The sequence below is a fragment of the Sceloporus undulatus genome, chromosome 7 (genome assembly GCF_019175285.1).
Source record: "Sceloporus undulatus isolate JIND9_A2432 ecotype Alabama chromosome 7, SceUnd_v1.1, whole genome shotgun sequence".
Lineage (NCBI taxonomy): Eukaryota > Metazoa > Chordata > Lepidosauria > Squamata > Phrynosomatidae > Sceloporus > Sceloporus undulatus.
In genome coordinates this window covers 16,016,558-16,032,891 of record NC_056528.1, presented here as the reverse complement: position 1 = coordinate 16,032,891, position 16,334 = coordinate 16,016,558, and the positions used below count along the sequence as shown (strand labels likewise).

The 16,334-nt window shown below is 45.0% G+C and overlaps 1 protein-coding gene across 1 annotated transcript in view; it reads left to right on the top strand.

Annotated features, from left to right (window-relative positions):
* Positions 1 to 11,040, top strand: part of LOC121936456 (glutamine synthetase-like) — a 16,919-nt gene extending 5,879 nt beyond the window's left edge. The window contains exon 4 of the mRNA XM_042478716.1: positions 10,775 to 11,040. Within this exon, the coding sequence (XP_042334650.1) occupies positions 10,775 to 11,040 (266 nt within the window). The remainder of the gene's footprint in view (positions 1 to 10,774) is intronic.
* Positions 11,041 to 16,334: the final 5,294 nt, after the last annotated feature.

The following is a 16,334-nucleotide window of genomic DNA, read 5'->3' as shown; positions in this document are numbered from 1 at the left end:
AAGTCCCACCACTCTCAGCCTCAAGAAGGCAAGGGCAAACCCTCCTGAATAAATCTGCAAGAAAACTCCATGAATGGTCACTTGGAGATTTATTCGGAGAGGGTTGCCCTTGCTTTTCTTTGAGGCTGAGAGAGGCTAGGTATCACCCATGCTGAAAAATTCTCTTAAACTGAAATGGCTTGGCTCCAAGTGAAGGTATTCCTTGCCAGCAGCCTTAATTATGCATGCTGACATGGTAAAGGGAAGAGGCGGGAAACAAGGCAATGGCAAACAGTGATGGGGTGATGGATAAGGTTGGTACGCTGTCCAAGAGTTGTTAATTTTCAGGCTGAATTCTGCCGCAACTCAAACCTCACCTTTAATTTGGAAATCCAGTACCCATCAGCCCACTGCAGATCTTGGATAAGTTGCGCGATTCTGTGACTTGGAAGTCTAGAAAAAGTTCTTCTCAAACTCTGCTCATGCAAAAGGGCACCAGCATACTGTGCTCTTAGAGACAAAACAGAGACACCGTCCTTGGGATCTACTAATGCCCAGCTGATGAGGTATTTCACAGTCTTCCAGATGGTGTTCTCTGCTGCTTCATAAGGGGGGTCCTCTGATCCTGAGAGCAGGTGTCTTATTAGCACCAGCCGGTACCAAGACACACAGAAATAGTGGCAGAGTATTTCCGTGCCCTCCTCAAAGGAATTTCGCAGCTACCCATGATGAACAAACAGCTTCTCTGCAGTGGTCTTTCTACGTCTGGGCATCTCTTTATATTATTGTAGGATTCCGTGAATACCATTTATCTTCCATGGGCTTTATCTTTGTTTATTGTTTTTTTATCAGTTTTTTGTGGACATTTTCAACATCTTATATTGAAACCAAGCTCGCACATTGTTGTGGTTGGTTTCACTGTATTTATGACTGCTTCAGATTTATGCCATGGCCTGGTCCAAGGGCATTCACGGGGAGGAATTAATGTAATAAATACTGCCGAAACTCACACAGCTGGGCTTACTAATTGCTAACTCATCCTGCACCACATTGGGATTTGTAGCTCACCGCTTCCATGTGATTTGACCCTCGTCTATGTGGAGATCCTATTCTCTGAGACATACAGCAGCCCAGTCTTCACTTTCCGAAAGGGAACGAAGAGAGATTGTCTGAGGTGCATCTACTGTAGAAGCAATGAAGTTGAAAACTTTAACTGTCATGGCTGCATCTACTTATCCTGGGGTTTGTCATTGTACAAGGTCTTCATCTTTCTGCTAAGAACGCTTTACCTCACAAACTACAATCTGGGATTCTGTAGGGGAGCCTGACAGTTCCAGTGGTGTCAAACTACGTGTTTTACGGAAGATGCACCCTGAAACCTTGGACTTCAGACTAACATTATCTAACCCCCTGGTGTGTGTGTGTTTGTGTAGATGTGTTGACTAAAGCCCTTGGCCAACTGATTACAACCCTTGGCCAATCTGGGGGTACACAGATTGGGCAGGGTGGTGTAGACCAGTGCTCTCAGAGTGATAGTCCATGGACTAGTACCAGTCCACAAATTACCTACAGCTGGTCTTTGATTGAGTTTCCAGGTAAAAAAGACTACTTGTGGCCAATGGGCACAAATACAGTGCCCGTCCCCTGGGGAGACTGCCCGTTCCACACATCAGATAGCTAAAGTTACACCGGGGTAGGCAATGTTTATCACGACGAACTAAAGAAAACTTTGGCAGTTTCACATGCTTCTAGCCTCTACCCTTTGACACTGAACAAGAGTCTCGCAGATTCAGAAGGAGTCCTAGCAGAGGAATGGATTCATACAATGTGTTTAATATGCAACCGTACAAAATCAGCATCTTTTTAGCAATGGGCCCAAATACACTGCTAGCTGGTTGACTGGTCAGAGCTATCTCCTGGGATTGCCAAAGGATGGTAAACGCAGAGCAATAGACAAGAAGTCTCCTTCCACCGCTCAATACTATCATTTTTATTATTTTTAAAAGCATAATGGAACCTGAATAAGCATATGGCAAATGTCCACGTGTCCAGACTCTGTGCGGCGTTGATGAAGGGGTCCTCTTATTTTGGTGTTCCATTTTGAAGTTGGGATCAATCCCATCCACGGAAAAAAGAACACACAGAAGACCATTTCAGCTGGTGAGAGAGACGCATACAGAGGCAAACTATACCGATGAATTGGGAAGACATAAAAGAGCCTTTGTTCCAACATAGTATTATTGCCAAAGAGGCTAAAGACCTTGTGAAACTTGCCGTATTCAGCCCATAGGCTTGAATGGTGTGGTGTGTGCCCATGGGCGCGCACCACAGACATGCGCCCCATTATGTCCCCCCTCTATACATAAGAGGGTACGAATTCCACTGGCCGCACAAACAGAGGAGTGACTGTATTTCTACAGCGTATGTTTCTGAAATTTAGCACCGTGTTGGACCTTTGTGGCTACTGCTTCAAATCAGTGTGGGGGGTACGTGTATGAAGGTGGGTAGCCACCCAGTTTTTTATCAACCTCTCTCCCTGCCGCCAAAATAAAAATCTCACCCAACAGGCCATTCCACACAGATTTTAGATTTCTAACTGCTGAGTGACAGATGCTACACAGAGGAGATTGCAGGGGAAAGAAAAGCTGATTGCTATGCCTCATGAGTAGTGCCCAGGAAACCATCACCCTGGATCAGGCCACTCTGCGAGGCTTGCCCTGATGCCCTCCACAGCTGATGAGAGTGTTCACGGATCTCTCTTCCTCCTCCCTGGTCTCCATCTCTAATCATTGCAGCCCTTACTCCAGGCACTTGCACAGCCAAGAACAATGCCTGGGGGTTACTTGAGCCACAAGCGTTATGGAGGCCAAATTAAGAGCAGAGCCTGGAAGCTCAGAGGACTGGAAAGAAACAACAGCTGGAAGATACAGGGAAGCGGGACCGACGAATCAGCCGCAGCGACACATAGACAACAGAATTTCTGCCCGTGCAAAAACTCATTTGCAAAAGCCAGGACATCTGTCCACTCTTGTGGCTTCTAGTCCTGCTTCTCCCACCTTACCCAAACACCAACCATCCCCTCCCAATAGCCAGGTAAGGAGGACTCGTTGAGAACAGAGATAGCTAACCTAATGAAATGGAGTGGTACGAAAAGATACTCACGCACAAAGAAAAGTCAACAGGTTTGAACTCTTCAGCTGCTACCTTTGAGGTGCTCCTTCCTTGTTTGCTGTGTGTCTTCAAGTCGTTTCCGGCTTTGGTGACCCTCTGGCCATCTATCATGGGATTTTCTTGGCAGATTTGTTCTGATGAAGTTTGCCATTGCCTTCCCCTGCAGCTGAGAGCGTGTGACTTGCCCAAGGTCACCCAGTGGGTTTTCGTGGCCAAGCTGGGATTTGAACTCTGGTCTGCCAGAGTCCATAGTCCAGCACTCGAACCACTACACCACTGGTCTGCACTTGAGAAGTCGATGCAATCTGACATCACCTCAACCGTGGTTCCATCTGACTGAATCCTGGATGTGTGGTTTATCGTGGCACAGAGATCTCTGGCAGAAGTATGAAAGATCCCACAAACTTGCAATCCCAGGATTCCAGGGCATGGTGCCATGGCAGCTAAGTGTGTTGAGCTGGATTAACTCTGCAGTGTGTAGCTGCAGCCTCATTAGGTTTGCTTTCATCTGAATACTGGAGGGGTTTTCCATTAAGGGCTGATCCATACTCATTTCAATAAGCCTTGAACTACTTGTTCTTTTTGCAACGACCTTCATTCTCAGCTGAGATGCCACAGTTGTCAATGAGGGCCAACATTCAAAACAAAAACCCAGCGTCCCTCCTCCATATGATGGAAAGATATCTGTGATGAAAGGAGGAGAAAAATGACTCACCCAGCATAAGGAGAACCTTCTGCAATTCCCCTTGCCTGGCAGCGAATACAGCTGCTTGGAGTGAAACCGTAATTTCTTGGTCTGCCGAGAGAGAGAAAGAAGGGTTATTACTTAGTAGAACCAGCTGGGGAGGGGGGGGAGAGAAGCCCTTCATGTTTTCCTTCCTTGCTCTTATTATTAATGGTACATAAAAGGCACAACTAACCCCACCTGGGCTCTGTTCTAAATCAAAAGCAGTTTGTTTCCCCAGAAACTGGAAAATTGGAAACAACTTGAAATCTCTCTCACATACATAAACAGTAGCGACTGAAATCTGAACATAGAGTCCAATCAGGCAAAAATGCTCTGATGTGTCTTAGGTACCACAAGTCGTATTCAAACTTATGGGGATTAATGAAAGACCTCCAACAATCCTGTTATTCACAGGTCTCCCAGGTCTTGCAACTCAAGGCCATTGATTTCTTTAGGGTTGAGTCAGCTCTCATAAACAAAGATCTGGGGTGGAAATCTTCTTGATGCTATATTTTTCTGTGGGAATGTTTCACACCCATCCAGATATAGATGTTTAGCCACAGTTTATCGGGCTGCTGCACTCCAATCAATCATGTTAGTAAGTTAAAGATAGGATATGAAATTCTAGTTATTCTAATGTGACAAGCAAAGACCAAATCCAACAAACACATGAACACACTACTCAACTTGTATCTGTTCTGCAAGAATCCCTCTGAATCAGTCAAAAGTACAAGCAGTCAAGACAAAACTTGCTAAATCTAATAACCTTATGCCTTGGAAATTTTCTAGAGATTTTCCACCACTAAGAGGGGCAAGCACCAATCCAAAAGTAGTCAAAATGGCAGTGCTCAGTGCACAAATGGAGACTCTCAGCATCCCCATGCCACTAAATCTTAATGGGGTTTAGTTGAGAGAGTTTTCCCTCAACCCAACTATTCATTTTTCCCACCACCACCCCACTCAAGGAATAGGGAATGGACTGTCACACAGAGAATATGTCTGGCTTGATTCTCTGAAGATGCCAGCCACAGATGTGGCAAACGTCAGGAATAAACTCTTTGAGAACATGGCCCACATAGCCAAAAAACCCACACAAACACTCCCAACCCACATGCTTACTTTTCCGAATCCAGGGCAATCAAGGGCTTTTCCAAAGTTTCTTTTTCAGGCCCTTGGGACAGACCAGGCGGGGTAGGTTTTGGAAAAGAAGACGTCCCACGCCAAGTCAAACCCTCAGCAGATGATTCTCAGACTGCCTTCTTCGGATGCCTGCGTTCCAGTCCCCCTGTTGGCAAAAAACAACCAACCAAAGAAGCAAAAGAGAAACAGAGATAAATTGCAAACACACCACATACAAATACACATCAGTTTTGATTCAAGCAAAGACAAATATGTTGGCTTTCAGTATGCAAACACGGATTGAGTCTTCCTTCTCCGAAATGCCTGGGACCAGAGGTGTTTTGGATTTGGGGGGGGTTTTGGAATACCTGTACTGCATAGATTTGTGGGCTTCAAGCTGCCCAGTGACACCAGCCTTGGAACTTACCTTCCTGTCGTTGTGTCTTGCTCTTCCTTCCGAGGTGCCAGGTTTCTTCTGCTCTATAGTTTAGCAAGAGTGTGGAGGTTGTGTCTGCTTTTTGCCACAGTCATTCTCTTTGGCCTTAGAGGCCTCCTCTCCACAATTGTGGGCAGTTGCTCCTGCCTTTGACCTGGATGCACAATTATTGTGGAACCGGTGCGAAGATGCTGCTTTCTGGCTGGCCACTCCATGAAATGTGCCCTGGAGAGTATGACAAGAGGAAATCTTCATACATTAAACAGCAGAGACAGGAACACCAGATTTTGTTGAACTGAGTTCCCGTAATCCCTTGCATTGGACTACATTCGCATGGCTGTGGGACGCTACACTACAATAGTGTCCAGACAACACACATTGCCATCCATTTTATTGATTTCCATATTGGCAATTCATTCAGGAAACTAAAATGACATACAAACACTCTATATTGCACGCCGAGGCACATTAAAAACAGACACCATTTGGGGGTGAGAATGTCCAGAATGGCACTTCTCGTCCAGAAGATCTCTAACCTCTCCACTTCAATGGAATGTAGCAAGTCTCTCTGGTCGTGATATCTAGACATAGCCCAGGTTTTTTTTAAGAAGTGAAAGATTCATTTTGACAGCAAAAATGATGTGAGATTTGTGGACCACAACCTAGAACCATGGTTCACTTCCCTGCTTTGCTATGGAAACCCACTGGGGGACCTTGGGCCGTCACATACTCCCAGCCCCAGAAAACTCTGTAATGAGTTCGCCTTAAGGTTGTCCTAAAGGAGACTAACCTGTAGTCATGATGACGGTATGTTTAATGCACTATGCATCTGAGTATTAGTTACTTAGTTGGATCCTGACCCCAAGATGTTCCCATTCAATATTCTGTTCACATGCAGTTGAACCAGTGACTTGTGGGAAGCCCACATCGGACAGAGTTACCACACTCCACTGTCTAATCAGGAAGCTGGCACAGTTAACCCACTAAAAAATCTGGCACATTAACCTGGCAGATGAGGCACACCAGCTAATAGGTATAAATCTGGGGATGCTTCCTCATCCTTCAATGATGTAGCTTCTGCAGAACAGTGTTTCTGAAGATGCCAGTTACAGGACCTGGCCAGTACTGGATGTCAACCATGACAGCATTAACCATGACACACATCAGCAAACGTACGTTGTTTCCCTTTGATAACGTTTGGCTTTGCACCAAATATGCATGGACCAGAAAGGCCAGTGCGGCATCGTCAGTCTAGCAATGCCAGTCCCAAACATGTGTCCTTCATTACAGCTCTCTCTGTCTCAAGCTTCTTTTCCTAAGTACCAAATGATCCCTGGTGCTATCCCAACTGTGCGCACTTGGGATTTCTAAGTCACAAGTGGTCAACACACAGCACCAGATTCCCAAACTTTGCCCCTCAATGAAGCTGTTAGAATTTGCCTCATAGTGACATAGTGGCGCCTGCCACTGTAGTGGCTCCCCAAATGGATTAGAGTGACAGATGATGGAGGAGAGAAGTCCGTCAATGGCTAGTAGTTACATGGCCGTTCCGTTCATTCCTCCGTGTCAGAGACACTGAACCTCAAGACCGATTTCCGGGGAGGAATAGAACGAAAACTATTGTGCTTATGTCCTGCTTGTGAGCTTCCCAGAAATATTTAGCTGGGAGACTCTGGGGCCAAAAACAGGCAAAATGAGGATCTAGGGCGTCATGGGTCACCGCCACCACAGCTTTTTTCTGGCCCTCAGTCCTCCAGATTGTCTGTCATTTATCTGCCACCCCACAAGGTTAATTGCCTTTCCCAGGAAAGCACCCACTCCCACCCGCTGCAATTCACCTTTTAAAGGATTACAGGGATCTTCTGGGATGTGTAACACTTTTTTAAAAAAGAGTTTTCCAAACCTAGAATCAATCCCCAACCACTTCCAGTTTTTCATTTTAGTTTCCTGGCATTTTTGGCAGCCCCTGAGTCCTCAGATGATTGCCGAGGCAGAAAAACTGGCATCCAGGATCTTCGCAATTGCCAACCCCTGCATTTACAGCGGGCTACAGTACCATGGATTGGCTTTGTTAATGATGTGGACAGAGAACAGACAGGCAAGGCTCTTAAAACCATGTTCTCTCTCTGCAGGGCCAGCTTCTGTTGATTCTGATGCCATGTAAGATTCAGCCCTTGCTGTGGAATCACCTGCCCTGTTGACCCACAGGATTGCATGTAAACATCCAAGTCCTATGGAGCACAAATCTATTGCGCATGAAGGATTCTGAACCAGTTCAGGAAGATCTCCTTCAGCATTTCACAGCTAAAAAAAATCAACGAAGGAGGAGGGACAAAAGCCAACAGGTGACAATCCTAAAAGACATGCACTCCCATCCTTCAACGTCTGCAAATGCACGCACACACACAGCCTGGAAGCTTACCGCTGCCACAAAGAAGCCACAACCAGGGCAGCACTGATGTTTCACCCTCCTCCCTCTGTGATCCTGCACCACAAACACCAAGGCTGGACTTTGTTAGACGGGCGCATCAGCTCGTATTCAGCACTCGGTTTGTGCATCGGCTGACGTGGAAAGGAAGGAAAAGAAAAATACATTCTTGGATAAAGAAGATGAGAGACGGGAGGGACGGAGCGGGAATCTTCTGCCACTCTGTGCCACACTGAGAGCAATTTCACACATGGCATTAGAATACCAGCGGCTTTTTTGCAGAATTCATATGTGTACCCAGTCCGCTTGGTGGTGCTTCACAGCAACAACAAAATGATGTTTCAATGCTGTGGTTTCACCAAAGCGATCAACACGCCCCTTCAGAAAGCCCACTCAGATTGCTAATGGGTTTCAAATTATTTCCTCTACTTTATGGGACTCTTTTTATCTCCCAGAACCACATGGCCAAAAATAGGAATGGCCTGGTCTATCTGGATCCCCAAACCCACTTAACTGAAAACTATAACCAACAGCTTGGCAAAATGTAGACCTATGACTCCAATACTATCATTTCTTCCCACCACACACCCACCTCTTCTCTTTCTTCTGTTTGATGTTTTAAACAAATTTGCTTGATGAGAAGCCAGTGAAGCTTGAAAGCTTGCATTACGCTTTCCTGCATTTGGTTGTTCCTAATAAGGCTTCGTTTGTTTGTGGATTTTGGATGTTATTAGTCTCAGGTTTGCTGAATCCATCGATGTGTCTTTCTCAGTCACCTAAACAGAACATGGGCTCATTCAATGGCCTCAGAAGGAACACTGGACAGAAGAAAGATCTTTTTGCTCAACAAAATTTTTCAGCTCCTGATTTGCAAATACAAGTCCTAAAAAATCCCCGCTTGTTCCTCAAAAGGTGGGAGCCCCAATGCCCATGTGAAAATTGGGTTTAGAGGAGCCTTTCCACCTCTGCCCAAACTGTCAGACACAGCTTAGTCTTAGAGAAGGCGTCTGCCATTGGCCTTGTTTTGTCACATCAAGGAAACTATACCAATAGTTCCCAAAACTCTGGACTTTGAGATGTTTTGGACTTTGGCTCCCAAAATCCCAAAACCATTGGCCAAGATGGCTGAGGTTTCTGGGAGCTGAAATCCAAAACACCTGTAGGACCAGAGTGTGGAATCACTGAACTAGACTCTTGTTTCACACACATTTCTTGTCACAGCTTTTCTCTGCATTCACACTACCGCATCTGAATATGCAAACTTAAATGGAGCAATGAATCTGAGAAGAAGAAAACAAATCCAAAATCATGTCTTTCCATCCAAAAGAGCTCATCAACGAAGCATCGCTGATGTTGATGCCATATAGCAATGACTGCCATGATGAATCAACCCTAGGATTCACACCATTTTACTATGAATATTAATACATTGCTTTGGCACCTACCCACATCATTTTACTACGAAATATTATATCTTGCTTTTGGCATGGGGGGGGGGCTGCCCATGGCCTTCCCAAAATGTGGAGTGTTTTTCCAACCTCAAAAGTAGTCCTGTTTACAGGCCAACGCAGCTAAGGCATAAAATAACAACAGTTAAAAAGTAAACGCGCACTTGGGTTCTCAAACAAAAGGAATTGCTTCCTTTTTGACTCCTGCTAAGCAGACAAAAATCATCATCAGGGTCTGGTCATCACCAGCTAGGGTGAGCTGAGAACAAAAAGTTAGCCTGATTTCTTTGCCCTTGTTTTATCACCCCGAGGGACACTATGTGCCCCCCCCGCAGGAGAAGAATCTACCGTTATCTCCTGACCACAGGCACTCATTAAAGCTTGGCTAGTCCGCAGTGGCTAATTGAAAAACTACAGGGGTGTCTGCAGGTAGCAGTGGCTTAAGAAACAGAATCCGCAGCGCCTGAGAAATTCGCTGGGTGACAGAACTACTAGTGGCCAAAGACTGCAGCAAAGTGAGAGAAGGGGAGTGAGATAAGGCGAGGACAACGCATATTATGCGGGATCAGCGGTCAGGAAAGCTATAGCGGAGGCCTGCTTTCTCCGGGATCTCCTGAAGAGCAGAGACTGACCCAGGCCTCAGGCAAAACAAAGCAAAACAAAACGCCAAACCCAATATTCTCTGTCCCAACCACCCCCGTTGTACAACGCCCATTTAAATTTGTTGTGTGGCTGTTGTCGTATGTACACGCAGACCCAAGCCAAGCAAGCCTGCAAACAAAAGAGAAGTTGCATTCATTTTTGCAACACACACAAAAAAGGGGACTCCCAAGTTTGCTGTCCTTCATGGACTGCTCCCTGTTTTCCTCCGTACTAATCTGCAGTAACGTTGTAAGCCCTCTTCCACTCCACTGTCCCTGCTAACTAATAAGCATTAATTATCCTCTCTCCTTTGTTCACTGTGCTTCTCTCTTCTACAGTTCTTATGAGCTTGTCGGGAATTGGGGTCTTCCATGGAGGCTTCTGTTCTGTGCCCCACCTTTCCCAAGAGACAGCATATAAATATACACCGTGGCCTTCTCTCCGCAAGACTTTGACAGTGAAAACTTCCAAATGGATGTAGGGCAGGTTCCACTCTTACTGGCCTTCCAACACAGGCAGTCAAAATTGTGTTACTGTAGGAGATTTGGCTTTTTAAACTACTTTCGGTCCTCTTTTTTTAAGAATGCCCTGTTTTATATTGGAATGTGACTATATATCACTTTGGGGACCTTGGTGGCAGCAAACTTTATTTATAAATACTTCAACTGAATAAATGAATGAAGAAGGTGAGCCGTCTCCTACGAACCTTCTCCATGACAATCATTAGGTATCAAGAGAAAAGTTAATTTTCTGGACTCGGCTTCCCAAATCCCTCAGCCAGTATAGCCCGATTCTGGGAATTGCCGTTCTAACGCTGATTATAGAAGCCAACTTGGATGCTTTCTGCACTTGGGATCTCCCTTCTGCCCCTGAGCTCCACATATCAATTGGAGCCAAGGATCAACTCCCATGGAAACAGCTCCTTGAAAACATTTTCACACAGCTGTTACAAGGAAAAGAGAGGCACCAATTTCATGGGAAATGCCAAAAAGTCCCCTTTCTTTGCAAAAGCACACATACAGCTGCCTCGCTGCAGTCAGACCTGGTCATTATCTGTCGGGGAACCCCACCTTGGCCAAATGCAGCATGAAACCTCTCTACAGTTTTGAAGAAAGGGCTAGGGTAGAGGTCCTTATTGTTTATACCCTAAGTACAACCAAAGCATAATGCATTTCCAAATTCTCCTGCCCTCTGACTGAGGCTGGAAGAAGGCAAAAAAACATATCATGTTTACCAGAGCGCATGACTATGATGCCCACCATGGTGAGTGTTTATTCAGTAATGCCTATGAATACCACCTTGAAGAGACTTGCAAGAGGTCTGGGCAACTTCATTGCTTACAGATCTATGCTATTATTTTTTTAATAGAACTCAAAGAACTAGATAGTGATTGGATTTTAGCTTCCAGAATCTTGACTGTTCACCAAGCTGGCTGTGGCTTCTAGGTTTTTAGACCCCAAAGCATCTCAAGATCCAAGTTTGGGAAATACTGAGCTAAGCCTGGTTCAAAGGAGATAAGCCAGGATGTTTTCTGTGTGTAGAGAGCTGGACAGCATTCATTTCAGCACCTTCTCCCTAAAACCTTCTTCTCACCTTAATCCAGGTGCCATGCAACTGTTTTTGTTAAACATTTGGGATCAGAAATCTTTGGCAGTCTTCTGCAATCACCCCGGATTCACATCTCCTTGTTTTGTCCACTTTCGGTCTTACAATGAACAACGGGAGGGGGTTGTATTGAGACGGGAAATAACATTACCTCCTTGTCCACACTCTCCGTTGCCATGCACTGGTTGTTGGCTAGCGTGGTGATTTCTCGGCTTTTGGGCGTTCCATTCGACAGCTACAGAGAGGCACTTCCTGAAGACTGCTGCTTCCACTGTTTCAGGGCCATTTGAGAGACCTGCAGAAAACAGAGAACAGAAGCAAGCTGATCACTCATTCTGCAGTCAGCCACAAAGAAACATGCTAAACTAAGCGCACAGGAATGTTACTTTCTAGACTCTTCAAGTATCCACCAGCAGCTGGGGAACTTTGGGAATTATAGCTCCAAAAGAGTACCTTTTGTATGCTGCGAGCCTTTTATTTTTCCCAACAGAGGAAGGCTGTGTTGGAATGTCTGCTATTCAGACAATCCTATGCAAACAAGGTTATCCAAAACACTTTGTGCTCTGGCTCGCACCTATTTCACTTATCAACATAGCCAGGTTACACAGTCCTCCTCCAGTTTTACAAGATGGAAAAGATATAAAGCTCAAGGAAAAGGATGATTCTGGCAGTGCTCATCACCAGGCTTGTTTTCAAAATCACTTAGGAATCAACAGGCAACCCCTTGAGTTTGGAAATTAAAGAAAGACTTCTATTGAAAGGGAAAGACAAGGCTAAAGGCCCAGCTGAACCTTTGATCTGCAAAATGTGGGTGCTGTGTGCGACACGAGACTTACATACAGATGTACATGAGTCCACTGTGGATCTATATGCAATCCTTTCAAGGCAGATACACAACCTTCCTAAAGGAAATCAGGCCTGAGAGCAGCCTATTTCCTAGTGTTCATAAAGAGGATGGATTGTGACCATCACAAATCTCCCTCCTCCTACCCACCATGCATTTCTGGCCAGCTTTGCAGACTGCTAATCATCTATTCCCTCCCTCCAGCCCTGGCAAGATTTCCAATGGAGAAGGAGAAGAAAGAAAAAAGAGAATAGCTTCAAAATTAATAAACTAAAACCCACACAGAATAAAGGTTTTAATGGATAAGGATGCCAGGCATTTGAGTCTTTAAAAATTGTTATTAGTCAGAAAATCCTGTCTGTAGCATTGGGATTCAGGGACGGTTTATGGGAGAAACATTGGGAAATGACAAATTCAGAGCCAAGTAAGAAGTGGTGAAGACTTAGGCTTATCTTGAGGTTGAAAACGTCAACACTGATTCCTGTAGTATAGTCAGGTGGAAACACACCCATCCTTTCAGATTCTTTGTTGTGTTAAAAAATAAAAAAGTCTACCTGTCCAATTTCGGTTAGATTCCTATTTCTGTCTATATATGTATATATGAACAGACAAAATACATGGAATTGTGACTTTCAGCAATAAAGTTCACTTCACTTCTCTCAATATGTCCTTCCAGATCTCTCCAACCCATTGATCCCCACCACCAGTATTTTAGGTTTCAGCCCCTGTCATACCCAAGGTAACAGCATCAAAAGTCAGGAATGCTCACAGCAGAAATCTTTTATTTATTCATTTTTCTTTTTAACCAGAGCCCAAGAATTGTGCTCAGGACTAGATCTGGTGTTTGGAATCCACTGTTTGCACTTGGCTGATTCAGAAACCCTCAGCTGTTGCAAACAGCTAAACTGCCTCCCTTGTTTCCTAAAGCAGATTTGCAGCAGATGCCACTTGAAATCAATGCACTAGCTACAGCGTTGGTGCCAATGCAGTTCTTGAAATCAATGTGCTTTCTCTCATCAAGCTTCCCTCCAGAGGTAAAAGCCATGGGGGAAGGGAAAAGAAAGGAAAGGGGAGCTTAGTGGGAGGAGAGATTCCTCCATATCACTTTTAGTAAGTCCTCAAGCAGCCATGGACTGGTAGCCGTTAAATTGAGTTTGCTAAATCTAGTGCAGTCTCGCTGGATGAATGCTTCACATGCACAAACCAGGAACGATGTTACTCATGTGTGCCTGCACCTAAAGGGTGGAGGACACAAGGGGAATCTTGTACCCATTCTGGAATTCATATAAGGACAAGACCTGGCTTTTTCCACCTGCTTTTGCAGAATGGGCCTCAAGCCTATTGCCACCTTCAACTTGCCTTAAAAAACCCTTATGGCATTTGAGCATGTGCCTCTGCCCAAGATTCAGTGGGGAAACCCCAAACTGGAAGAGGAGAACGTAGACATTTAGGGTAGATGAAGAGGAAATAAATAAATAAATAAATAAATAAATAAATAAATAAATAAATACAGTTGGCCCTCTGTATCCACAGATTCTTTATCCATGGCTTGAAAATATTCCAAAAATATATACATTCCAAAAAAGCAAACCTTGATTTTGTCTTTTTATGTCAGGGACACTATTTTACTATCTGTTGTATTTAATAGGAATTGAACATCCATGGATTTTGGTATCCACGTGGGGTCCTGAAACCAAACCCCAGCAGATTTCAAGGGCTCACTGCAGATAGATAGATAGGGAGACGGATGATGGAGAAGGTACGAATCCTTGTCCACCCAAAGGCCTAGAAGGAGCACACAGCACTTGCAAGTGTTTTAACCCTTGATGCTCAACAAAATATTCCCACCAGGAGAAGGCAGACATAGTTTTATTCCTTTCGTCACCTCCCCTTCCTCCCCACCAGACAGGGCCAAGGGGGTCCCTAGGTCTTCCTTTTGCTGGTTGCTCCATTTTTGATCCACTTGTGCCTCCTCCATCACTCTTCTTTCAGCAACGCCTGGCCTCTTCTCATTCTTGTATTAGCAGCCACCAGGGGGCATCATCTTAATACAGAGAAATGAATCCAAGGAAACAAAGAACCAAAATGGTACATGGCCATATTTAGAAAGCTGACACTCACCTTCTGATTGCGAAGATAGAATTCCCTTCACTCGGAGATCCAAGGAATCCAGGGACACTTCCATGTATTCCATGTTGCTCTCCTGCCTGGCTCCTTCTCCGCTCCCCAAAGGTGGCTTATAGGCTTCAGGACCTGGGTGGAAAATATAGACACATATTTATAGAGCCAGAGAAAGAACTATGCATCTATGTCTACGTGTTTCTCCCTCTCTCCCTCTCTCTCTCTCTCTCCTCTCTCTCCCTTTCTCTATAAGGCCACATTCATCTCTTAGCAGACAATATGCAGGCTACAATGCTGAGGGATCTGTAAATACAGATGCAGAGAGCATCATTGCAACACAACAGCTGGGCCAAATGATCTTTTGAGCCCTATTTCCCCTTCTGTGGCTGGATCAAGCAAGCTTCCACCCCCTCTTAAAGACCTTTTTTTAAAAAAGGTACTAGCCACCAACACCAGGAACACAATCGGGAGAAGTCCTCTCTTTCAGACACATCTGTCTGCTGCTGCAATGCATTTAGCAACACTATTGTACATGGCAAGGAACCTCTCCCGTCTTACCCAGATACAAAAGACTGGAGATCTCCATGCAATGCTAAAAAGGCCAATACTGTAGAAGGAGAGGAAGAGGGAAGAAGATAGCTGGCTCAATGCAGAAGTGCCAATCGCAACCCTTCACTGAGCAAAGGCGGTGTCTGCTAATGAAAACTAATGTATGAATCTCTAACAGGGATTAGTCCATGCGTCTTGGCTGTTTGCATGTCACCACTACACACAAGCTCCTATCAATCAAGACTCCCAAATTTTGGGTTTTTTCCCCCCAGCCCCTGCAGCCAAGAAGTAAACTAACTGTATATAAAGGACAGCAAAGTGTTCAAGGAATCTACCGGCTCTTTGATCACTCTGTCAATTACGAACCAATTTCTTTACTGCTGCTGCTAGCCAAATGCAACACAGAAAGGAAAGCCTTGGAACGGCTCCTCATGACCAAGCACAGACCTAAATGTTGTTTTGGTGAGTACTGGCAATGGTGGTGAGGGAGGGTGGCCTTTCAGTGCAAGGCCAAATAAGAGAGAAATCAAAATGGTCATAGAGAACTTTCATGTAGAGCAGTGATTCCCAAACTTTGGTCCTCCAAATGTTCTGGACTTTAGCTCCCAGAATTCTTGACTACTGGCCAAGTTTCCTAGGGCTTCTGAGAACTGAAGTCCAAAACGTCTGGCAGATCAGTTTGAGAATCACTGATCTAGAGGAAGCAAAAGCCAAAAGACTATTTGTGTTGAACATAAAGACAAAGGCATTCACCCTATGACTTTCTGCACATCAAAGCAAGTTATCACTTCTGGCCCACAGAGGATTCAACCTCTTCTATCCAGAGATGGATAACTGTCTCACCAGATTTTTCTCATCTTCTTAACATCCAGCAGCCCCAAGAAGCATGACCAATGGTCATAGATGATGGGGGAGCTGGAGGCCAACAATATCTAGAAGGCCAAATAAAAGCTTTCCTTTCCTTGATCTGAAGGGAGAAAATTCAGAGAGTCTAACAGTTCTTCAGAGCCCAGGAAAGGAAGGTCCAAGCAACCTGGGCAACACAAACGTTTGGGAACACTAACTGAAAAAGCAGTGCCTCCAACCTTTGATCCCTAGATGTATCTGCTTTGCCTAAAGAACCACTTTTGGGGTGGAGGAATAACAAGAGGACAAGGGAGAAGATGAGTCTTAGTTTCTAATTCCCATACCAGACCTCTTGACTCCCTTCTGCACACTTCGCTGGCCTCTGGGTTGAACACAGAGAAGGGGACAAGGGAGGTGCT